The sequence below is a fragment of the Oryx dammah genome, unplaced genomic scaffold, assembly GCF_014754425.2.
Source record: "Oryx dammah isolate SB20612 unplaced genomic scaffold, SCBI_Odam_1.1 HiC_scaffold_25, whole genome shotgun sequence".
NCBI lineage: Eukaryota > Metazoa > Chordata > Mammalia > Artiodactyla > Bovidae > Oryx > Oryx dammah.
This window is the reverse complement of record NW_024070209.1, coordinates 64047553-64073185: the sequence shown is the minus strand read 5'-3', so window position 1 is coordinate 64073185 and position 25633 is coordinate 64047553. Positions and strand designations below refer to the sequence as shown.

The 25633-nt window shown below is 39.8% G+C and overlaps 1 protein-coding gene across 4 annotated transcripts in view; it reads right to left on the bottom strand.

Moving 5' to 3' along the window:
* MEIS1 (Meis homeobox 1) overlaps positions 1-25633 on the bottom strand; it is a 147818-nt gene that overhangs the window by 48087 nt on the left and 74098 nt on the right. For all 4 annotated transcript variants that reach the window (XM_040224055.1, XM_040224054.1, XM_040224058.1 and 1 more), the window contains one exon: positions 16291-16436. In XM_040224055.1, coding sequence (XP_040079989.1) covers positions 16291-16436 — 146 coding nt within the window. The remainder of the gene's footprint in view (positions 1-16290; positions 16437-25633) is intronic.

The following is a 25633-nucleotide window of genomic DNA, read 5'->3' as shown; positions in this document are numbered from 1 at the left end:
TTTTAGTCATTTTATTTTTATTTGTAAGTTCTCTATACACATGGCACAGAGCACCCACCTTGGCATATCACTGGCACTTATGAATGTACACCATGAGCCAGCTATGAATGTTTCTATTTATGAGATGCCCAGTTTACCTCCAAGATACTTTCCACCATCCACTTCTTCTCCCCCCACCCCCTTGCTTTTTGGCTGTGCCACTCAACTTGCAGGATCTTACTTCCTTGACAAGGCATTGAATCCAACCCAGGCCACCAGAGTGAAAGCACCAAGATCTAACCCCTGGACCACCAGGGAATTCCCCACCATCCATTTCTTTACACTCTCACAACCAAAACCTTCCCAACTGATTGCTGTAACTGTCTCCAAACTGTCCTCCTCACTCTGGTTCTTTTTGCAAACTGCAACACCAACTAGATCTATGCTCTTTTCAAAGAGTGTAGAAAGTTCCCAGATGTACACAGTGCATTGCACATAGTAAACACTCAAAATGTACTTGTACTAAAAAAAAAAAAAAATCGAATGGCCCAATTTATATTGTTATTCAAAGAGAAGGGTAGTTGCGGCCTGAACTTCAGTCATCATGATGGGGAAAAATAAAAAGCAGATTTGGAAGGTCCTCCTTCCACTGTGCATGGGATTAGGTCACTCTGTTGTGGAAAACATCCCAGCCATCTCTCCGCACAAACCAAACAATTTTAGGTATCTTTCAGATAAGAGCCCTGTCTTCATCCTGCTGCCACATAATCCTTTCCCCCTCCCTGCCACCACACACATTTGAGCAGCACAGGCATCAGAGCCATGGAGAGTTTAGAGGCAGCATGGCACCCTCGCAGGGCAATGCCATAGAACAGCTGTGATGGCTTTTGAGTGAGTGTGGCAAAGTCATGACCCTGATGACATCACGAGGACTTCTGCCTCAGCTCTCACCAGATCTAGTCAATGTTTCAAGAGCAAAAACAAACCACTATTTTAAGTCTCAAGGTCTGGAAGTGGTGACACCCAACAGGTTGACCATTAAGGCACTGACTTTTTCTCCAGTTTCTATTGTATCCTACACAAAGACCTCTGGTAGATCTTCAGGCTCTTCCAGCCCACTTCCTTCCATTAAATGTTCCATCTGTGAAGTGGGGGTATAATGATCATTGCAGCATCACATGCAAAGTACTCAATAATCATTTCAAATCAAACAGGGTACTTGCTTACAGCTGGATTTTTCAAAATTCAGATATACACTATTTCATATGTGTTAATTTGGCCTCTTTTCCTTGAAAATTCACCCCACTCAATCACTCTCTTGCACGCTGATGAATGTTACTGAGTGCTCACAGTTTCTGGTCCAAAACGAACTCTTTCAGGGAGTAAATCCAGGGCGCCTGTCGTCTTGGTAATTGATGATGTTTTCACTTCAAGGTGTGGACCCGAGACCCACAGGGCTCAATGGGGGGAGTAAATGAATCGACCTGACTACATCTCTTGCCCACCACTCCTGATACACATAAACTCATTACTGCCAAATGTACTTCAACATTATCAAGAGGGGATGGCAATATACATTTTTGACAACGGCTAAAGCGATTTCCTTATTCTACTCTACATTCGCAAATTAAAACACTTGCTTTGTCGTTACAATTCTTTGTGAGAATCTGGTCTTCCCTAGCTTCGCAATGAATTATAAATGCCTGCACCAAAACAAAGGATAATCCACGATGCCATCAAATGTATGCCTCTCTTCCTAATTTTGATTTCCAGGGCCCCTGGTTTCCATAAGAGGACACATGCAGGGGCACACACATACTGTATTTCAAATGGAGATTTTATGTAAGCTTATTTTTATAGTGATTCTGAGAGTAGCTGCTCTGCTTTTTATCTATGCAAACTGGAAATAAAGTAGGCACCCTGCCAGCTCCCTGACAGCAGGCCAGGCCCGGGCTGCCATGGGTGACTCGCACAATGACATCTAAGGGGTCCAGAAAAGAACCCTGACTAATGGCTTTTGGATTCCTTGTGACCTTTGATCCTCAATGACTTAGACCAAAATAAACGACCTAATTTCAAGAAACTACATCCAGCCTGTGAACTCTAATGAGTGAGAGAATTTACCCACTAAGCAATGATTAATAGGTATGTGCTATTTATAATAATCTTTAGATCTTAGCCCAACTAGAGAGAATATACTTTTTGGATGCTCCTTCTTCCCTTGTATGTTATTTATTGCTTTTCCCTTGTTGCTTTTAATATTTTTTCTTGGTATTTAATTTTTGTCAGTTGACTATGTGTTTCGGCGTGTTCCTCCTTGGGTTTATTCTATATGGGACTCTCTTTGCTTCCTGGACTGGGTGACTGTTTCTTTGGATGCTCACTTTTTAAAACAAATTCATCATCCAGGATGCTGCGAAATTTGAGAGTGCCCATGGCAGACAAAGTACACCAGGCAGCGGAAATACAAAAGGATGTCCTGAAGCAGACAGAAGTTGGTGAGTAGGACTAGCAACAAAAGCATTTCTCCCTCCAATGAACGTATTGCTTCTGTAGTTGGTGATTCTGTTACTTCCGTGCTGACAAAGCCCACCGGATCTGTGTGTGCTAAGTCGCTTCAGTCGTGTCCGACTCTGCAACCCTATGGACTGTAGCGCGCCAGGGTCCTCTGTCCATGGGATCCTCCAGGCAGGAATACTGGAGTGGGTTTCCATTTCCTTCTCCAAGGGATCTTCCCTACCCAGGGATGGAACCAGCTTCTCCTGCATCTCCTGCCCTGGGAGGCAGACTCTTTACTCTAAGCGCCACCTGGGAAGCCCGTACCAGATCTGGAGTGCTAAAGTAAGAATCTGAGCGCCAGCACAGCAATGCACACGCTGCCCTCACCCTGTGATAACTCCCACCCCTGCACACTGTCACCAGAGCGCTGACGCCAAGTATGGGTGAAGAGTAAGACTCTGTAACATCCAACTTTCAGAACCACCGTTTCACCCATCCTATCACACAAGTGTGCTGTCAACAAGCCCCAAAGAAAAATATAGTCTATCTGCAGAGTCCTTGATCTATCAGGAGCTTTCAGCCAATGAAAACACTGTGATCCTCATTTAGGGCATGAATTTACCCCATATGATACTAGAATGATGGATAACATGTCACACATTTGTGCAAACCCATAGAATGGACAACACCAAGAGTGAACCCTGACGGAAACCTTGAACTTTCGGTGATACTGATGTGTTTGTGTAGGTTCATCAACTGTAAGAAATGTACCACTCTGGTCGGGGGTCCCTGCTAATGGGAGAAGCCCATATGTGGTGGTGGTGGGGAGGTCTATGGGAAACCTAGGTCATTTTCCCTCCATTTTGTCATGAACTCAAAAATGCTCTAAAGCATAAAGTCTATCTTTTAAAAACTCTTTGATAGTTAAAAGAAAGGTCTTGTACATTGAGAAAGAACTGAAAGTTAGTAGAGGAAAAAGAAAACACTTTAGTCCAACAGACGTGATAAAAATAATACATTGTTTCAAGATCAGAGGGGGAAAAAAATCAAAGTATAAAAAAAATCAAAGATGGAGAAAAACAATCATCTTTCCACTTAAAAATCTGTTATCTTGCTCACATTCCTTAGATCCTTGCTATGAACAGTCTGTTCTGCAGTCCAATAGCAGCAGAGAACTTATTAAAAATGCAGATTCTCAGGCCCTATCCCTCTGAGAATCTCCACGCAAAAAAAGGATTCCCAGATAACTGGAATGCACATGAAAGTTTAAGAAGCACTGCTTTGAAGAAGCAAAGGAATCTTCAATTCTGAAGTAATTTCCATTTCCCAGTTTTTTAGATGGTAGACTTCTGTGAAGTTACTATTTATACCTCAGTTTAACCTCCAAATGTGTAACATTGTTAAATTTCCAGATTCAGGGGAATGTTATAGTTACACATACTATATTGTATGAAGATTAAAAATCAAGAAACTATCTTCCATTTAGAAACCTAAATGATTATGCTACTTCTCTCCATCATTCCAACCTAGCAATGTTTCCAAGAACTTGGTTCATCACAGTATCAGCTTTAAAAAGTGCAATGCCTTTTTTTTAAGATTTTTTTTTTCATGTGGACCATTGTTAAAGTCTTTTATTGAATTTGTTATCATATTGCTTCTGTTTTATGTTTTGGTTGTTTGGTCACAAGGCATGTGGGACCTTAGCACCCCAACCAGGGATCAAACCCACACCCTCTGAATTGGAAGGTGAAGTCTTAACCACTGGACCACCAGGGAAACCCCACAATATCACCTTTAAATACCGATTTTCAAAACCCAGATGCAGGCTGGCCCAGGTCTGCTTTGTCAAGGGCAGAGAAGGAAGGAATGATTGTCTGAATTCACTCAGCATAAGAAGGTAAACAGGATACTGCAAGCCAACACAACTTTCTTTCTCTGCAACAAAAGGCACCTTCTCCTTGGGTGACCAACATAATGAGTTCAACCCTCCATTTTATTTTGGCTTGGAAATTAGCTTTGGTTCCTAAAGCCAGTAGTACTCTTGTACATTTTTTCTTCCTGCCTCTAGTAATTAACAATCCAACCCTAGGAGAGTATTTCCACCATTTCTCTTGACGTTGGTAATGGGAGCAATGGATGGGGGCATGCACATTCTGTGATGCCACCAGAGGCTGACCTTCTCATTCTCAGAGGTCAATACCTACCACTAAGAACATTAGGACAGCCCTGAAATTCCACATGCTGTGAGAGCCAACCTAGGTGACATGTGATCCACGTTGGTACAAATGTAAAATATAGCATTAGAGCCCTGGAGATTAACTGAATTCTAATGCCACATTTCCATGGTTTCTTACAGATTTTTTTTCCCAAAGGCTCTGAGCATCTACCCCTTAATTAAATCTAATTTGGTTTCCACATAGAGTGTTATGGAGCATATTCACTTCACGAGACATGGAAGCTTGATATACATCATCTTTACCTTTCAACTACCCCCTTATGAAGATGTTTCTGTGTGGGAACATTCAAAACTGATTTATGGTGCTATTGCAACAACTAATCTTCCAGTATAAATGTATCACATAAGAACAACCTCACTGAAACGTATAAATTCCATATATACTTAAAAATATTATTGTCTGTAATGTAATATAGCGGAATGTTTCGAAGCCTATATAACCTTGCATGCAGAAGCAGTTTTTCAGGCATTAATACTTAAATGGGTCATAGACACCACATCTGTCATTCTGTCCCGAAGTCTATGAGGCAAAACCAAGACTATGCTGGCCTATTGATTTTTCTAGCATTTGCTTTAATTTACTTAACCATTGAGAAATCCATCAGTACATAAAGGGCAACTGTCCATTACTGCCTCATTTGCAGACATTCCTTCCCCTCGTTTTTGGTAAATATTTCCCTTAAATTGCTATGTGTTTACAGTGTAAAAACGAATTAGGGAAGTGCTCACACCTGTTTCTGTTCAGTAACTGCTGCACTGAGGTATACGTAACGTGCTTAAAGATAGAATAAATATCTAGACATTATTACATCTGTGTGCAAAGGGTGGTAAATTAGATCCTAATTACATTAACAGGGATTCTGCCTCCCAGCTTAAATTTTACATGAGCACTCTGCAAAAATCCAAAAGCTCTGCTGTGGTTTCTTTATGAGCTGGTGATTACAGCTACTTCCTATGCGGTCACTAAATATTCTGTTTACAAATAAATGAAGAAGCTTTGAGCCAACTTGCCAGGGTAATAATCTATTTTTTTCCCTCTCCCTCCCTCTTTGCAACAAACCCTCGCCACATATGCATGGCAACAATCAGGAGCCCTGGCTTCATCTAATTACTCCATCACATAATTTCACAAATTGCCTTGTCACTGGGGAGCCAAGTGCAAAACACGCTCACAGTGGGATTTCAGGCAGCAGCTTTCATTTACTACTCATTCCTTGTTAAATTAAACACAAAAACACCAGTTGTGTGAAAGAAGTCAAAAAGAATGCCTGCAAATGAGCCAGACAAGTATATCTTCTATTTACCATTTCGCCAAATACATCGTTGGCAACAGGCATTGTAAACAGGAGGCTCCTCTTGGCTGGCCCACTCCTATTTCGATCTAGTTGTTACAATAGACCAGAACCAAAAGGTCAAGAGCAAATAGGCTTCTCCAGAAAAAGCTTCACCCTGTCTCAACAGGAAACCTGGGTATATGGTCAAAAAAAAAAAAAAAGTGATAGACTCAAGCCCTTCTATTCTTCACCTGCTCTACTCTATGAAATGCCTGGCCACGATCCTCCCATGAGAAAGTGTATCTGTATCAGATGAAGGTATAAACGGTATCCCGTATATTCATTCTGGCTAGAAAGAAGAACTCGATTCCACTAATCTTTAACAAAGTTCTCCAATGGAAAGATCATCAATCAAGCTCATACAGTATTAGATGTTTTCCTTTTAAGTATTAATGCCTTGCATGTTTCTGAAACACATCAAGATAAACACGCACCCATCTCACTACAGATGTGGGTGGAAGGAAAAGTGTGTATGGTGGGTGACATGACTAGAGGGAGTGAACCTGAGGTTACACCCCTGGAAGCTGACATTTTTATGTCAACAACTAAACACAGCCACTGGTAATTAAAGGTATTTCTCTGCAGCTCAGGAGCCAGCAGGGTCAGGTACCATTTTACATCACAAACCAGTCCTTTATGCATGTAGATTTGCCGGCATTATCTGCACAGGGAGAAGGAGACATTAGCAGCAGCTGTCTCTCTGCTTTTACACTGAAAATTCTATTCATACAGACAGGTGGAGTAATTTAAAAGCCAATGTGGTGCAATTTGGATGTGACTAATGTCACTGCCTACTAAAATGCCACCATTACCACTGTTTATGGAAACATTACTAAAATTACATTTTATTCATAAGAATTTTAGGATTCTGGTTATTACTAGCTTTAAAATGATCAGACCTCAGTGTCATACCCCAGAGCGGTGGCTTAATTCTCCAGGGTTTAGCAGCCTTCTTTGCTGAGAAACGACAGTTGGATTGTAGTTTCAAGAGTAATCGGGGCTGCATAAGCAGTTTCCTCTATCTCCATAAAGCAAATTAAAGACATAGCTCTTTGGCGTCCTGAACATGTGACAGGCAAAAAAAAAGGAAAAAAAATCTTCAAGGAGCTAAATTCTGTGTTCAAAGGTTTACCTAGGATTTGCAGGAAGAAAGATTTCTTACTTCCAAATCACTATCACTCATTGTTAGTCACAGAGAGGGCTAGAGATTTACCTACTTCCATAAGGAAGAAAGGACAGTTATGTAAAGTCTAAAATTCTAACAATGTATAAATAATTACAATTGCATAAGGTATCAATAGCTGCAGCTATGCCTTTTTTAAGCACAGATATATCTGGAAAAAAGAATCCAGATAGGAGAGGACCATCCTTGACACTCAGTTACCAATGACCATCAGAATGTACTATGAAGTTTTATGCCAAACATTCTGGCTCACATTTTTATTTAACAAATACTAATCAGCTAGCTCATGAAGTGAGATTATTATTATTATAACCATGAACTCTCAACGATGTGATCTAATTTGCTCTGTTTGGGAGGAAATATGATTTTTTAAGAAGTACATTCAAGATAGGAGATCCTAGATCCCCAGCTCTGCCAGTTCCTAGCTTTTGACCTTGAGAAAATTCATTAACTTCTCTCACCTTCATTTTTGTCATCCTGCCTACTTTATAGGATTAAGAGTACAGTGTATATGAAAAGATTAAATTACAAAATACCACTGGGACTTCCCTGGCAGTCCAGTGGTTAAGACTCCATGCTTCCAATGCAAGGGGCACACATTTCATCCTGGTTGGGGAACTGGGATATCACATGGCCCATGGTGGGGGCAAAATTTTTTAAAAAATAAAGATAATAGGAGGTTCCCAGTGGCTGAATTGTAAAGAATCCGCCTGCTAATACAGGAGACATAGGGTTTGATCCCTGATCCAGGAAGATCCCACATGCTGTGGAGCAACTAAGCCCATGCATCACAACTATTGAGCCTGCGCTGGGAGCCACAACAAGAGAAGTCACTACAATGAGAAGCCTGTACAGGACAACTAGAGAATAGCCCCCACTCACTGCAACTAGACAAAAACCCTCGCAGCAACGAAGACCCAGCACAGCCAAAGCTAAATAAATAATTAAAAATTATTTTTAATGTAATAAGTTTTTAAAAAACATAAAGCACCACAGAAACACAAATTATAATTTTATTTACCCTTTTGATCAATTTTTTCCTTTAGCTGTTAACAAGACAGAATGATCCAGTGTCAAAACAGCCAAGCAATCAATAGATCGTTGTTTAAAAATTTGTAACAAGGAAAAAAAAAAAGTAACATTATGCAGGCAGAAGATAATTTCATTTCTTTTCAAGAATGACATCAAGTCATTTTTGTGGAGTTCCTCCTCCAAGAAGTTTGAAAACTGACTTTTCTTTAAATAAGAGATAGGAATTATTCTTAAACTTCTATAAACTGCAGTAGAAATTTTCTCCACTCATTGATCTTTCTTAGGATGAGCGTTCCGATTAACAGACTACATCTGTTACTACACTTCAGGTTAAGTGGCCTCTGGATGTCCCAAGAACTTCCTAGGACACCGAATTCTCAGAGGTCATTCCTGTCACGGGAGAGCGCTCTGTGGGGTTGCTAGCAACAAAGTTAATGTGAAAACAGACAAACATTGATGGCGGAATATTAGGAACTGAAAAGCAAATTTACTTAAAAGGTTAAGTTCATGTATATATTGCCTCTTTTTTTTTTTTTTCTGGAGCGATAATACCAGGACATTCAAATACAAGCAAGTTATTTAAATCAAACCAAAGCTCTCTATTCCCAATATTTTGAATAATCCATTATAAAACAAAGTTACTTCTGTCTCATTTGAATATGAACCAACTTAAGGTGTTTGTATTTATAACATTAAGTTATGTGAGGCCTATATTTTCTTTGGAGTGTCCGAAGATAGCGCAATACTTCTTGTATTGGGAGACACACTTCCTGGGCTATCAGTTGCTGAGTGAAGGCATTTTGCAATAGCAAGAAAACACAAAAACTAAAAGGTTTTTGAAATGTTAGACAATTTCCGGGTGTAATGCTTTTAGCTGCTCCTTTGCTCTTGGAGGCTGTCTATAGGCCCACCAAGAAATGGATGCCTTATCTGAATGTCTGTGGGCTCTCTCCTGCTCCTACACACTGAGCCGAGTATCCAATCCATTGAGAAAAGCCACCTTTACCAGGCTCAGGACTTGCAAATGGAAGGACCCGCAGTATTGAAACATGAGTACGCTTGTCTATAGCAGTCATGTTAATGTGACTCTGCACAATCACTATTGTTACTACCTTGGAACTTTAATAAAATGATTTTTGCTGTCTCATGTAATCATAGCTAATAATCATAGCTCAGGTAAGCTTTGCCCATAACCCAGAGAATTTTGTGACCATTGCAAATGTGGTCTCCAGTCATTGCTTACCCTCTGGCATTGGCTTCCATCAGCAGAAACATAATAATGAGAGCCTTGAACATAGCTATTTAGAGGATTAAAACAAGTAAAATGGATCAGTTGTCCACTAGTGCTGATATGGATGGCAGGGGTTCAGAGAGATTTGTCTGACAGAAAAACGCCCAAGCACATAGGGACACATATGTACACAGAATCATAATCACACTTCAATAAGAAAGACTGAGATGTGCGGAGGATGCTTCAGGTTAAGTGAAATCTCCTAAATTCCATGACATAGAGATTTACTTCTACTGGCAAACAACCAACCAGTCAGACCAAACTAAAACACTGGAATCGTTTCTAAAACAAAACCATTGGATTTTCTCTCCATCAAACCTCCATTCTTTAAACCAAAGTACTTTCACTAGGAATCTTAAACACTGAGAAAGTTAAAAGCCAAGTTTATATTACATAAAATTCCTAAGGGCTAGACTGAATTAGTTTAGCGAATACACTCACACATATGTATATAACGCTCCAATTGTAACTCAAAAGATAAATTGAGGAGGAGCAGTGACTGAGTTTGGTATTTTGCCTTCAAAAATATATCATCACCAGGAGGAATCGGAAGACATGATATTGATATATGTGTTGAAGTGTAAATGGCCAGCCAGTGTTCCAACAGTTACATGCATCAGCAACCGTCAACTTAAACTGCGCTTATATGAGCACTTCCATTTTGAAACTAATCCTTTATTTAATCAACCCAATTAAGAGTATATCAGAAAACCAAGTTATAGCATATTTTTAACTTAGTCTTGGAAACAAAAATTTTAGAATAATCTGACAAATTGCCATCAAAATACTACAAAAGTCCCTCACATAAGGTACCTCATAAAGGCCCCAATCATCTGTGAAATGAATAAACCATTTGAGCACAAAAATCTCAATCACACCCTGAAATTCACAGAGTCCCAGTCAGAGTTCATCTGCTTAGGGGTCCTAGGTACCTGGATAAATGAGCAGTTTTCAAGTTGGACTTTTGTTTTCCCTTTTGATTGTTTTTCCCCATCCCTCTTCATCAATGGACTGGACTGTAATTCCCTCAGGTCAGAGGTGCATAACTAGGATGGGAAAGAAAGGCTGGGGCAGAGGCAAGGAGGTGTGCAAGAGGCTGGGAGGGAGCTCTGCCAGGTCACTAATGGCCTCTGGGGCAGCAACTTGGAGAACAGGCTGATGCTTCGCCTTTGATCTTCTAATTCACAATGATCATTAGTATTAACTCCGATTCTTCTGGGTGAAGAATTCCAGCTGTAGCCTTTTCAGTTTACCTGACCTAAGAAAATTCATCACCCATCCCATTAGGATTTCAATAACCAGCTAAGAAAAAGAAAAAAGCAGTTGCCCCAGAATCTAGAAACCACTCATCTCATTATTAAAATAGAGTTTATATGATGTATACTGTAGAAGAATGAGGACATTCCAACATTACCTCCAAGTAATTAAATAATCTATACTCCATTTTCCTCCTGAGACAAATGATTCCCAATTGGGAAAAAGATATTTAGGATCCTAGCTAACCAAATTGAAACATACAATCTCCAAAGTAGCAGAGATCTTTTAAATGGAAGATGGATTTGTCATTCAAGCCTGTGTTAGTTTCAGCAAAGCCAAGCTCTGACCATCATCATGACTAAAGCCTGGAAAGGTGAATGGTAACTACATAAAACAAAAAAGTAAGAACTGCGAAGATATTCGTCTTATGAATTTCAGAAAGCTCATTTTTGATATGGGACACAGGCAACCTGAAAGGAGAACAAAAGTCTCACATCTTAGTACTAGTTTAGTACTTAGTATCTTAATTTAATAAGGTATCTGTAGATACCACATAATGAAAAAAAAGGATAAAATTTAGCTGCCAGTCTCACAAGCCACCCTCCTTAGCTCAGGCACAGGAACACAGAGGACTTAGTTTGGACCGTCCTCCCCAAATACTTTGCACTACCCTGATTAACATTTCAGACAAAGGTTCAAGAACATAGTCTTCCTGCCTCACTACCTTCTTAGGGCTAATGGTAGCTGAAGGATGCTAACTGGGAAGGCACAATAAGAATATTCACTGTTACAACTGGCAAAGAATAGAGGTGAAGGGATAGGAAAAGAAATAGAAATGGGAGGGGAGGAGCAAATTCCATCTGCTGCCTAACTATGTACCTTCTTATAGGCACGTCTCTCTGCCTTTTGACCTTCCACTCACCTTGATCAACAAAATGCGTTATGGGATACCAATGAGAAGTACTTTTTCATTGTAACAATAATTCATAATGTTTATAGAGCAATTCTTCCAAAATTGCAAGCAGAGATATGACACTAAGATGGCTCCACCAGATCTTGTTACCAAAAGCAAAACCAATGAAACAACATCTGTCTCTTCTAGAGCATTCAATTCCCAATTCAATTCCATTTACTCCATCCTTAGAGTGGCGGACCCGCAGGGCACTTTTCATCTAATAGTGTTTCTATGGCAACGCAATTCTCAACCTGGAAGATTCTACAGCCCCTCACTTTGGCTTTATCCACACTGAGAGGAAAGTCTTATAAATCAGAAACTGAGACATAAATTTTGCTACAGCAAAAAAAAAAAAAAAAAAAAAAATTCCAGGCTAAAAGTTGAACGAAAGAAAACAAACTCAAAGAGCAAAATGTGTATATAACTTAGAAACAAAGTTTGTCTCTATAGTACCCAATAGAATCCTCAAGATCAGTCAAAGGATGGGGAATCCAAAAGAATGTGAATGAAAGTCAAATATGTCACCCCCTGTCTGATTTATCACAGGTATGCATTTTGACAACTTCCACTTTCCCTAACTCTCAGGATTCCTAGGGCACACAATAGCTCCATACAGGAAAATATGTCACTGCATATTTTAAATAAATAAGAATCATATTAACTGCCTTTCTACTTAGATTTTATTTAAGATTGCAGTATTTTAGGTGTGTGTGTGTACAACATGCTAGGATAGAAAAACAGACAAAAGACCCTTGATTTTTTTTTTTACCTTAAATATTGTATTTATTCCTTCTCCTCATTTTTACTAGCCCTTAGGCATGTATCTTTGTAATGCTATGTAGCAAGACAACCAGTAATATGCAAAACACATCCAGCTTAAACATTATGACATAGCAGGTTATATTTACAGTTGGAATAATACCCTTAAGGAAGGAAAAATATCTTGATGTGGTATATGCCCCTGAACTGATGGTGACTATATAGTGACTCACAGCCAAGTATTAAGTACTTTCTAATTGTTTGCAGTGATTTGTCTTCAGGCAAATGCAAGCATTTCTATAATACATACTTTCATTTTCTTTCGAATTCTCTCTCATTATCTAAATAATGTTACTCTTCAATTAGAGGCAATATTTTTCTTTTTTTTTTTTTTTAGGAGACCTCTAGTTATCAAAACTGGCTAACTGGAAATTCACATCACTGAAATTTTCTGTTACCCCATCAGCACCAAAGTTTAAAACCTGTTTCCTTTTTCTTTTATTGTCTTCATAATACACAAGTATGTCCAGTTTAGCTTGCTACAGACTGTGAGTCCAAGAATGAAGCTTTAGTTCTCTCCTTGGAGTAGTAAAATGTGCTACTGATTAAATCTACCTGTAGCCAACTACAGAAAGGCACATTTTTCTTATGCAGCTGGAGTGCAAATCCAGAAAGTTGTTGTTGGTTTTTTTTTTTTAAATTCAGGGCTTTTCTACTCCCCTAACAAACAAATGCTGAAAGCACTTTCAAAGGCAGATTTTTTTTTTAACTGAATACACTCAATGAAAAGATTGACCCATTTATTTTAAAAAGAAAAAAAAAACAGTAATTTGCTTTCCAAAAGGAGTGTGAGGTTTTATAAAATGCTTTTTAGTATTTAAAAGATTAGTTTTTACAATTTGCTAATATACTGCGATTGCTATTGTTTTAATTAGCCAGAGTTTCAATTGCTCTTTTATATTTAGCAAGACTTCAGAAAGAATCTCTTGGTTAAGTTGCATTAATCATATAGAAGAATGTGATCCTCTAAAATTTGCACATAGTCTTTCATTTGAATTGTGCCTCCCTAAAAGCCTTCCCGACTCTGAGATAAATTTGCTAAAGAATTAACACTAAGATAACAGTAGTTACTTACATTTGGATAAATAATAATAAAACTCTTTTTATAGGTTTTTTCATAGCACTTATTATAATCAGCTCTTGACTATAAATGTTACCTAAACAGTTTGTGCATTCCTTCAAGTATAAGGAGACAAGGAGAAGGCTATTCCTTGTAACTGGAGATCTAACTACTTTAGCAATTGGAGAAGAGGAATGGAGGGGGATCTTTCTCACTGGGCTAAGGAAAGAGGGAGAAAATGTAAACATTTCTTCTCAGTTTTCTTTTTTAGATGATATTACGAGAGTTTTTACTTTTTAGAGACCATTATCGTTACCAATATTTTGTATGAGTAGATGGCAGTGGTGAAGGGAAGGAGGGCGGAAATGTCCAATAGAAACCAGGAGACAATGTCTATACGCATTCCTAGAATGCCAGGGAGACTAGAACAGATGGGTTTCCCTCTTCGGGGTAGTGGTACAGGCCAGCACCGACCCCCAGCGTGAAGGAAGTTAGCTGGACCTCCACAAAATCAGACAGTTCATGAATAATTTCTATTGCAACTGCCCCAATAATATATGGACCACAAAGAGCATTGCAATGTAGGTAAAGTTATGCTGGCTATTTAAAAAGTGTTTTGTTTTTTTTTTTAAATAACATAGCTCTTGGCAAGGTTCTTCACAAGGATACGACCTAGAAAACCAGGAAATCTGGTGGATGAATAAAAGAACTTGCTTCTCTCTCTCCTGATTCTGTCTGAACCAATATTTGATTATATTTTATTCAGGGGCACCTCAGCTTCAAGGGAAGCCAAAACTCCTTTGCAGAGTGAAATAGAGGCTAATGAAGTCTATCTGTTTTTTCTGTTAGTATACAAAATAGAAAGAGTTTGGCTGTGACTTCAGGATCAACCTGATTTTGTCCTCTCTCCCCACTCATCCAGAGGTTAGTCGGTTAGCTCTAGTGTTGAAACATCTACATGGCTGCATCAGCACTTTTGTCACTTCTTATCTCCTGCTGACTTTAGATGCCAGACTATTTTTCATGCTGTGCCCTCCAGACCTTAGTCCTTCCCTCCCCGCTTTGGTGGTGGTCGATAATCCTCAACAGCAAACTTTCAAAAGGCAGATCTCAAACCATCCACATGAATGCGACAAGTGTCAGGCAAGTAATGGCACCCAAATCAGGTTTTAGGTCAACCTAATATGATGTTAAAATCAGCTAAACCATCTACATCTTCAACTCACTACCGGTATTATTCTCAAAGCTGATTCCAAAACTGTCAGCATAGTCTAGTTACTGTTTGGAATCATACAGGGAAGAAGAAAGGGAAAGAAACTATTTTTTAGTTAGTCCTGCTGCTCTCAGTTGTTATATTATTTAGGGATGCTGTACAATTGGGATTAATTTATAGCCTCAAGTGTTATTGAAGGCATATTCTCTATCCAGAGGAGCCAAACCAGCATGGCCTCCCACATCCCCTGTTTGTCTCCCTATATCAGTATAAGTCACTGAGGAACATGGGCTTGAAAGTGGGCAAGGATGTGAGGGTTAACAGGTCTGGACACATTAGTGACAATGGAGAATTAACTTTGATACTGAAGAAAAACAAATGACTTTAAGAAAGGCAAACTAACCTAAAAATAGTCACAAAAGGTCTGCTCCTAATAGTAAAAAAAAAAAAAAAAAAGATTTTTAACATTCATTCATTTTAGGCTAGTCTGTACTATGACTTGCCTAAATTCACCCTTTGTCTGTACTGTTGAAAATCCCCCAGGTCAACAACTTTTTGATTTTCAATATATTACTTTATCCATAAATTTTCATGTCATCTTCTTCCTTAGATGTCCTTAAATAAGTATGCACTTCCAAAAATATCCACCAAAATATTATGATTGTAAGTGTTTTCAACATGAAATCCATTCAGAACAATAACCAAACAAAACAAACCCCTCAGTAGCATAAAGCCCCAAATCTCCAGTTTCTCACATCTCCAGGAGAATTCCTGCAGTGAAAACAGCAATACTCACACAGACAATATAAACTGTTAACTCGGCTTGAAAAGTCACAAGGGACTACACAGGAAGGGCTGACTCTATATTGCTGTTTTCCTTTACAGTTCTAAATACAGGGACAACTTTCACTGTGCAGCTCTGACTCGGATGAACATTTTGTAATGGCAGCCAGTACATTCAAACCACCTAAAAGCAAATTATGTGAGCATCCTGCCATTGCAACAAGATTTAAATTTCTGCAGACCAGTCACCATAAAGGTCCACTGTAAAGCATTGGGAGAAATTAAGTCCTTCTCTTTGGAGCTTGTCTGACTTTGTTCTTAGTGGGATCTGGTTCCTGGTATTTAAGAGTCACGCTGAGAAAAGCAACATCATTAACATACAAACTTCAAATTACAAGTGCTCCTGATCTCCTAAACCTTATAACTTACAAAAGTGAGCAAAACTGAAATAGCAAACTTCAAATAAAACTCCTCATTTGGGGTATGGATCTAGGAAACAAGTGCTAACACTTTTGTAAGAACTGTGGGTACACAGTGATTTATGAAATATTCCAAGTCCAGAGGGATCATTCTTCCCCATTTTTTTTTTCTATCAAAACTGGTTCATTGTCCATATTTAGTTTACATATGTCATTTAGAATCCACTTACTGTTAGATGCTGGAACAGCCACGCCCTCATGATATTTGTGGCTACTTTGGGAAAGATGCCACGCTTTTTGTGACGCTTTTTGTCCTTATCTGGATCATCATCGTCACCTGTGCTGGGGGAAGCTACACTGTTGTCCAAGCCATCACCTGCAAACATAGTGAATCAAATTTTGACTGATGCTACCTTGACATGCTTTATTCAAATAGAATGCCTTTGGATATAAACAAAACCAAAAGAGCAATATCAGTGATTCATAGTTTATTTGGTACTGTTTTCTTTTTTTTTTTTAATCAAGACAGAAAGAACAAGGCCTAGGCTCAAAAGTAGTCAGGTCTAAGGAACTTCTTCCAAGGAACAGTGGGAAAGGTTAAAGGGAATGGAGGGGAATACCCAATCTCCTTAGTAGCTTTGTTGCTATGATAACTATTCACATGTAGATATGGAGACATGTTAAGTGTAACTTCTACTGGGAGTTAAATATGGTGGAAGCCATGAGTAGAGGTGCTGTCCCTGCCTGAGTATCCAAATCCCACATAAAGTCATTGATGTCAACTTGTGAGAAGATGCATTTACGATATCAACTATTTCCGCAAGTGATCTATCTCAAGACTAAAGTAGGCTGTGGAAAGGTAGGTAATCCATCATATAAGCAGTTTGACATAGGAATGCTTCAAATAGAATATAATTTTTCTTGTCATAGAAAGAGAGCCTCAAATATAGTAAGGGAAAAACTCTTGAAATCGTTTTATTGGAAAACAATGACTATTGAAATCAACTAAGTGATGTTAAATTAACAGTCCATTGGGACTGTATTCCTCTAATTATCCAGGCAGTTTCTGAAATTTCTTCTAGATTTAAATTTTTCTCACTGAAAAGTCACCTGCTTACATAATCTTGCATACTGGATCCTATTTTTCCGTTGATTTTTGTCACAACATTTAAGTTGTTTCTTCTAGGTAATTTTTGGGGTCTGTGACACAAAATCAAAAATGTAGTGTTCCTTTTAAAATGGCATACTGAATAAGAAAAAAAAAAAGGTGAAATTTCAGCCTATATAATAACACTGTCTAAAAAACAAGGCAAAAGGTACAAATGGAAAGTAAACACTTGAAGTTTAAGCACAAAAGTTAAAAAGGAATTAACAACAGTGGACTGAAGTTACTACCCTAAAAAAAAAAAAAAAAGTAGCTTAGCTTTTGTCATACTAGTACCCCAGCTTTCTCGGTGGAAGCTACTGGCTTTTAGAGAGGGACAGGTTGATCTCGACCCAGAGAGAAGAGGTAGAGAGACAAGGCTTAGCAACAAGCTAACAGACTCCCTGTGTTCACCCATCCACATGGCCCGAAGAACTCTGGAAAATCCATACAGTGAAACTAGCCTCAGATTCCTTCATATTGCTTCATGAATTTCTGTATTCTTAGCTTCTTTTATCTAAATTCTACACACAAAAAGAATTCTTTATTTTTTTAAAAAAAATTCTACTGAAGGATAGTTGATTTACAATGTTGCATTTAATTTCTGCTATACGCAAAGTGACTCAGTTACACACATACATATTTTTCATGTTTTTTTCCATATCATTTATCACACGATATTAAAGAATTCCCTATTTGGATTTAAGCTATTTCAGTCAAATCTAAAGTAGTTAGCCTGTCATTAATTCGTTGCTCTTAACAGAGCTCCCTCAGGAAACTCTCCCCATCCCTCCAAAAAAGAAAACTGTCCCCCAAATTAGCTTGACTGAGTTGACGTTTAAAAACTTTGTTGGGTGAGTAACAGACTGATTTTAACATTTCTGCTAGGATTACAGCATATGCCACAAATACAAAACTTTTCTGTTGAATTTTTATCAATTTACGTTGTTCAGTCGCCCCGTCGTGTCTGACTCTCTGCGACCCACGGACTGCAGCATGCCAGGCCTCCCTGTCCCTCACCATCTTAGAAGTTTCCCCAAGTTCAAACGTTTTAACTGATTTTATCAATTTAAAATCCATAATTTAATTTTATTCAAAGTTTTGTTGACAAAAATCATATATTCTGTGAAAAGTCCACAGAACTGTAGCTGTGTCCTCAGTGAAAAAGACCATAAAGACCCACGATGCCCAAGCCTTCATGGTAGAAATGAGGAAAGTACTTGTGAACCTTCTGGGTGACTCGCCCAAGGGGGATGGGCTGGTGGTCCAGGCAGGGCCAGGCACCCACATCCCTAAACCAGGGCTCCTGCCACCTCACAGGATCCTTTATTTGCATAACCAAGTGTTTTATAAGGAGTCCCCTTGGATTTGCCTAATAAATTCTTTGAAAGTCCAATATTTAAAGAGGCTTTTTATTCAGAGAAGCAATTCACCATATAAAATAACAATTCATTAAAGAAACATGAGAAAAGAAAACAACTCAACAGGATTTAAAATTTCAATGGGCTAATCCACTTTCAATATGCAAAAGGTAACCAAGGAAAAGAAACATATTACTAGATCATCGATTAAAAAGCTTCTAACCTAAGGACACAGTTTTTCATCACCTCGCCAAGACTGTTTTCCACCTTAAAAAAAAAAAAAAATAGCCTTTCTCTCTATCTCAGAACCCCTTCAGATTAATTTAACAGGCAATGCCTAGTGCCTGCCTCGAAGAGAATTCATTGATAATTTATGGAAATATCTACTATAATCCAGAGGAGATGACTTTTTTCCAGCTTTGTGCATCAATAGATAATCAAGGCCTTAAAGCAGCCTTAGCTTCCCATTACCTCAGGCAAAAGAATTCCTGAAAGCGTGCCTTAAGGGCACCTGAATTATATACTCCATTAGGAGAGGAAGGCTTTCTGCATTCCATGGGTAACACTCACCAGAACCTTTCCTGTTTATTTCTGCTGTATGAAAGCAGAAGCATTAGGAACAGAATTTTTTAAGTGAAGACTTATGTAGATACAATGGAGAAACCTTTCAAGCAAGAGCCAGATCACCCCCTTCAGTCCCTGGCAGTGACCTCTCTCGAATAAAAGGTTTCTATTACATCATTAGCTCAAGCCAAAAACAGCCTTGGCTTAATGCTCAGTTTGTTCTTCCTACTGTTTTTAGGCAAATACAGCTACTTTACTCCCATCTGGGAGGGAAATTACACTGCTGGGTTGTAATCTAAGACAAGATTTTCATTGGAAGCAAATGCTTTCAATCCAGTGTAAATACTGGTGCATGTTCAGAAAAGCCTAAAACAATAAACCCCGCTCCTTCCTGACACAAGTTAGGGAAATGGAGAGGACGGGGAAGGAGGAGAACATACTGAAACAGACGATTCTCAAAGCAAATGCTTTCATAGATCTTAATAAATTGTTTAACCTCTTCCACTTTCTAAAACTGGAAAATTGATCTCGGAACGTCTCCACCTCAGAGGAAAGTCTCAATGGTCAATTGTACCTTGCACATTTCCATCCACACTGCAATTTGATACAGTCACTTCTCTGCGGTCTCTGGAGGATTTATTTCCTTTTTTTATTTTTAAGATCACTAAACAAACTTGGAGGACCGCCGGCCGACCACACGGCAGCAGGCAGCGGCTCTGAGCCACATTTGTAAAATGTCAGCAGTGACTTCATTCCCGGAGCTGACTTCTCCTGCCGCCAAATGAAGGCAAACTGAAAAGGTGGAAATAATCATAAAAACGATGCTAGTCCATAAACAAGCTTACAGCCTCATTAGGGCAGCAGTAGGCTCCAGTGGGTGATTTATGCTCGTTTTGCTGATGCTACGAGGAAATGCCATAGGGCGACTTTAGCCAATTGCTAATGGGTTCTGACAGCTTCTTAGCAACTAGTGCAAGCAACGTTGTGGCGTTTGCTAGTGACAGAAACCGAAAATGTCATATTATCTGCCCATGTGTCATGAAGTCCGTGTGGCAATTAACTAGCAGGCCAGTGACTGAGGGGCCAGAGGCTCCTGAAAATGGCCTTTGGCGATGCAGAGGCAGCCCGTGGGCGCTGAGCCGCACACGCACATTCTAATGCAGAAAGCCACTTCCCGGCGACTTCCCTGGCTCTGATGAGACCGGGCCACTCAAATCCCCCCTTGCCCCCTCACTGAAGTGCCACTCTGGGCTCCTCTCTCTTTGGGCACTGGCTCCGGCGCTATCAGAAGACTCCACCGCCATCTGCTTTGATCTGATCGTCTGCATGGCTCCTTAATTGGCACTACCTGGTCCTGTGCTTTTCGGACACCGGATTCAAAGGTGCCAGCTCCTTTTCCTGCTCGCTCACAAATGAGTCTAAAAGGATTTCAGATCACTGAAGCAGACTCCTGGCCTGTCAGATGGCTGGGAGCAGAGGAACTCTGGGCGGCCACAAAACACTGCTTAAAAAACACCAGGCTTCTAACAAGCTGGGGAGGAATCCTGGCCGCACTTTTCAGGTTGCGAGCTCTCAAAACCATGCACTATATGTCAAACTGTCAAACCTTTCAGCGTGGGCCATTTGCCCTTTCAAATAATATTTAAGAATTGTTTTTACAAAATTTTATAGGCCATGGTCTAGTGAAAGAGGCCAACCAACAAAGAAAGGAATTTGTACTACAATTCGTCTACGGACAATTTCTTGTGAGACCTGGGCCCGTCCCAGCGGAGCAAGGCAGGTGACCTGTGACAGCTCCCAGGCTGTCAGAGAGCTCAGATTTCAAACACGCTCAACTCAAACATCCCTGGTCGCCTATTTAAGCATGCCCAGGCATTTAGACTGCGCTATCTCGTGCCTTTCAAGGCAGGATAAAGCGGCATTTATCGTATTCAGACCATTCAATGGGTCAGACTGACCGTGTCAGCGGGGGCTCTTTCCTTGGCAGGTCAAAGCCCGGCTCCCATTTTTCTTCCCCTCCTAACTCCCTCTCTACCTCCAGGATTGCCAGTACCCCAAACCTATTCTGAGGGAGGCAAAAACAAAACACCCCAAAGCGCCTGGTATTTACATCACAAGGGCTGGGCACTTCCCGTGGCAGTGGGCCAGCAGGTAGAAATAAAGTGGGTTGTCAGTCAGAGGGTTCTTTATGTCATAGAGGCAAAACTCCTAATTAGGGAGATGAACTTTCAACTGCCAGGGCAGAAGAACGTGTAAGGTTGCGGACCCTCTTGTTTTGCTAGAAACCAAGCTGGAAACCACCCCTGCTTCAAAATCATTTCACTGACAACCCTGTATTGAGACTCCATCTTTTCAGGCCACATTCTCTCCTTAACCTTTACTTTTCTCCTCCTTGAGTGTTTAGAGATAGAGTCTTTGTCCCCAGAAGGTACCTAGACTCAAAAGTCAAGGTCAATGATAACTACTATCTTTCAATACTGAGTCAATTCTATTGTGCCTTGAAAGTTGTGTGAATGATCAGTTCAAAGCTTGCCTAGGACTGTACAGGTCGTGTTGGGAGGTGATTAAATTTTAGGGTTTCCTGGTTTCAAGGTTAAATATTAAGGGTTTCTGTTTTTCCTCTTGTCTGTTTTCTCATGTAGCACATCTTCTTGAAAGAATATGGCATTCAACTCTTCAATGGGGTGCAGGCACACTCCAGTCTTTCTAGTGGCCGCTGGTACAGACACCCCTATGCTGTGAGAAGGTCAGGTTTCCTTTGTAGTCAGGCTATCTGGGTGTGCCAGGTTGCTAGGAAAAATGTAAAACCTACCTCAAACCCACTTCTCCAGATCCTGGTGTGTCTACTTAGCCAGAAGTCAGAGGGGATAATGTTTCTGTGTTATGTTAAGAGGATAAATGGCGAGAATTATAGACAAGCCTTTCTCAGGAACCAGCTAGAATACTTCAGAGGCTTTATGGAGGTGTTTTGTCTTCATTTAGAATGTGTAATAGCTACCAGAATGATTTTTCTAAAACACGTTTCTGATCGTATGACCCTGGGACTTAAAATCCTTCTGTGGCTGCCCTTTGCCTTCAGGATAAAGGTCACACTTTTTAGACTGGCATAGACGGCCTTTCATGATCTCTCTCTGGGGTGTTTTTCCAGCCTGTCTTCCACCAGATCTCCACAGGCACTGCACTGGCCACCCTGCCCCAGCCCAGTCCTGAGTCCGCCTGACCTTCTCAGGATCTTGCTGTACACAAGGTTCTCTCACATCCCTTTGTGTGCTAGACCCTTTCCCTGTAGCATCCTTCCTGGCAAACTCCTTGATGACCTTTTAGATGCAGCTCAACCACCATCGCCTCTAAGGACTTTTTGCTGGACTCTAGTAATCTTTACTATTCCTCCACTCCAGTTCTGAGTGATTTTTCTTCTCCCCACATTCCTCTACCCAAACATACATCATAATCTACTAGGTCTTCTGATTTCCATATATGTTCCCTCAGTGTGACCGCAGAATATGTGACAACAGGGACCTGGTCATACTCCTCACTAAAATTCTCTAATCCCAGAGCCACCCCAATATATAGGGCACAGCCTTGTCAATTGCTATAAAAATGAATGTGTGAATGCACTTTTTTTTTCACTGCATGGAGAAAATCATAGTTTCAATTTCCTGCTGTTACAATTTTGTTTGAAACACACCTAAATGAAATTCTCGAAAAATATTCACCAATGAAATATAAGAAGACATTTAAAAATGCATTCTCCAAAGCTGGGAAATTTCCTTAGAATTTTTAAGCAATCTTGGACAAGAGATGAACTAAGAGTTGAAGTATCAGACTTCTTTATAATGTTTACTATAGCCCTGAGAAATACATCTCTTCTTCCTGAAATTACAACTTAAAACTATTTACTTAACTAAAAGGCTTGCTGTTTTCTTCATTTTTCCTGAGTTCAATATAAAAAAATAAAGCAAGAGTTATTTGCTTCCTTCTGCATTTTCCCCTCAGTGAATTAATTATATCACCTCCCCTCCACCACCCTTGACAAATCTCCCAGTTTAACCCTAGCAAAGAAACTCAACTGTCCCCAAGCAGACAATTAGATCCTGAGCTCAGACTCCAGACTCACACTTCATAGCTTTGGTGCGAACACAAAACTGTGGTTTTCCTTTGGCTTAGCCAAATCATGTGTCAGTCTTTCCCATAGCCCTCCTCCACACCTGCCTTAGCAATTCTTCAGCAACAGGTCTCCAGGGACATTAGTATCTGATACTGTTACAAACTGACATGTCACAGGATCCTAGGAGATATCAGAAAGGTTTTTGCAAGATAAATGAAAACATAATACACCCTCATAAGCCTTCTTCCACATTTTCAAAAGAAATTGAGTGAACTTCTTATATCTCCAAACCTACAGCCAGTAGACATATATAATAGTCTAAATCCAATGGTTAACTTCTACATTTAACTTTGATTAGGGTTCTGTTAACTCAGCTTCTCTTTTGTATCTCTTCTCATCCTTAGGTGTTGAAGGTTTCCTTGTTCTTAGTTCAAAGGGATTCTCAGTTGATCAAAGAAAAATAACAAAGGAAAGCAGACTCTCATATATTTTTATTTAACCACCACAGCTTTCCTGAAATTGTTGAGGTAGTTCCTTTGGGAACCAAGATGAGGTGTTGTTGGTACCTGCCCAACAACAAGCAGTGCTGAGTCCTAGAAGGGACTTTGCAAATGCCCAGTGGGACTAATACATCAATGGCACTGATCAAAAAGTTGGAGGAAAGGGGAGCAGAGGAGATCAAGAGTTCAAGAAGAGCAAACTTTAAGTAAACATATTCTTGGCACTTATAAAAAGAAATATCTAGCTATGCTTTCTAAGGTTGGCTTCACAGAAATTCACTATGAGGCTTTTCCTTTCTAGTTGAATTTAGGCTTGTTAAACTATGACAGATATTTATTAATAGTTAACCACTGTGGAATGAGCTCACAGTCTCACTCTGCCCTTTAGTGGACTCCTGATATCACAGAAACCCCAGGGAAGAGATGGAGAAGCTGAGCCTGGAAGCAGGAGCTCTCTCTATGAACCTACTGTCTCCTTTTTTAAAGAGTAAATGTAGCATTGAAAAATAAGCTCTGGATATATATCCATCTTTTGCACAAGCTGTCACTTATCATTCATTCATTCATTTAACAAAAATGTACTGAATTCCTACTATATCCCAAACATGAATGCCAACCCCTAGAGATATAAACGGTGAACCAAACCAAAGGAGTCCTTGTTTTGATGTGCTTTCCAGTTAGAGGGCACAGATATTAAACAAAATAGTCACAGCAATAAGTGTACAACTGCACTTCATCAGAAAGAAATATAAATCCATGAGTGTGTGAAACAAAGGACATTGACTTAAGTGGGAGCAATCTGGAGCAGAAATCTGAAGGTGAGAGAAAAGTCAGCTTGGTAGTGGGCAGCATGAAACAGCAGAGGGAAGGGAAATATTGCAGGTTGGAATTGCATGTACAGAGGCCCTACCTGTCTGGAGAAGGCATGAAGCAACCACGGTACCAGGACCTGGCAAAGCAAGAGGAGGTGAAGCTGGAGAGGAAAGAGGAGCAAGACCACACAGGGCCTTGGGGGCTGTGGTCAGGATTTAGGTGTTCATCCCTAGGCTTCTAAGAGTTGTGACCTATAAAGGTATTTCTGTGGGGTCATCAGTATCTTCTCCATTGCATGCTCTGGTATTACATAAATTTTACCACATAAAGCCTCAACCTCCAGTGTCTCTTTCTGGTTCAACCTAAGAAATCTCTCCATTCCAAACCAAGACAGGAGAATGAAGGGACAATGGGAAAACAAAGAGTCTATTCAGGTGGACCCCTATTTAGGCACCCATTACATTCTGGAGTTAATTTGTAAGCAGGTCTCTTGGACATCAGGACATATTTTCCCATAGAAGCAAGTGATGAATGGTGATACTTTCCAAGTCTAGTTCATCAAAAGCCAAAGTAATTCATTAAGTGAATGAAGTTCCACCTGACATGTGAGCCCTGGGTACCAGAAGTCAGAAGGTGCAAAACTAAGGAGGAAGATGAGTTTCTTCTCATATTTCTGTGCATAGAGCCAGCCTAGGAAAATACTAAAATATATGTAATTGTCTTTAGTACCTCTATATATTTTTTTTTATCTCTCCTCTGCTAAATCGTTTCCCTCTCCTGGAATTTCCAAGTATCCCAATGCCTTATAGAAGCACTTGTAACTATGGTCACATTACTGGACCAATTCTCTTCCTGTTATGAAATCCCACTCGTCACCTCCTGCCAATCACAATCCCCAGCCTCTCAGTCTAGGTGACCTGAAGCAGACTTCAGATAGCCGGCAAACTGAAAGAATTAATTCAGACTAGGAATGAATCACCGATGCCTTTCTCACCTTTCCAGAAGTGTTGGAATTTTTAAAAGAGTTGTTAAAGTAAATGAACTTTTAATGGCAGGATTTCATGAAGAGATATAAAGTTAAAA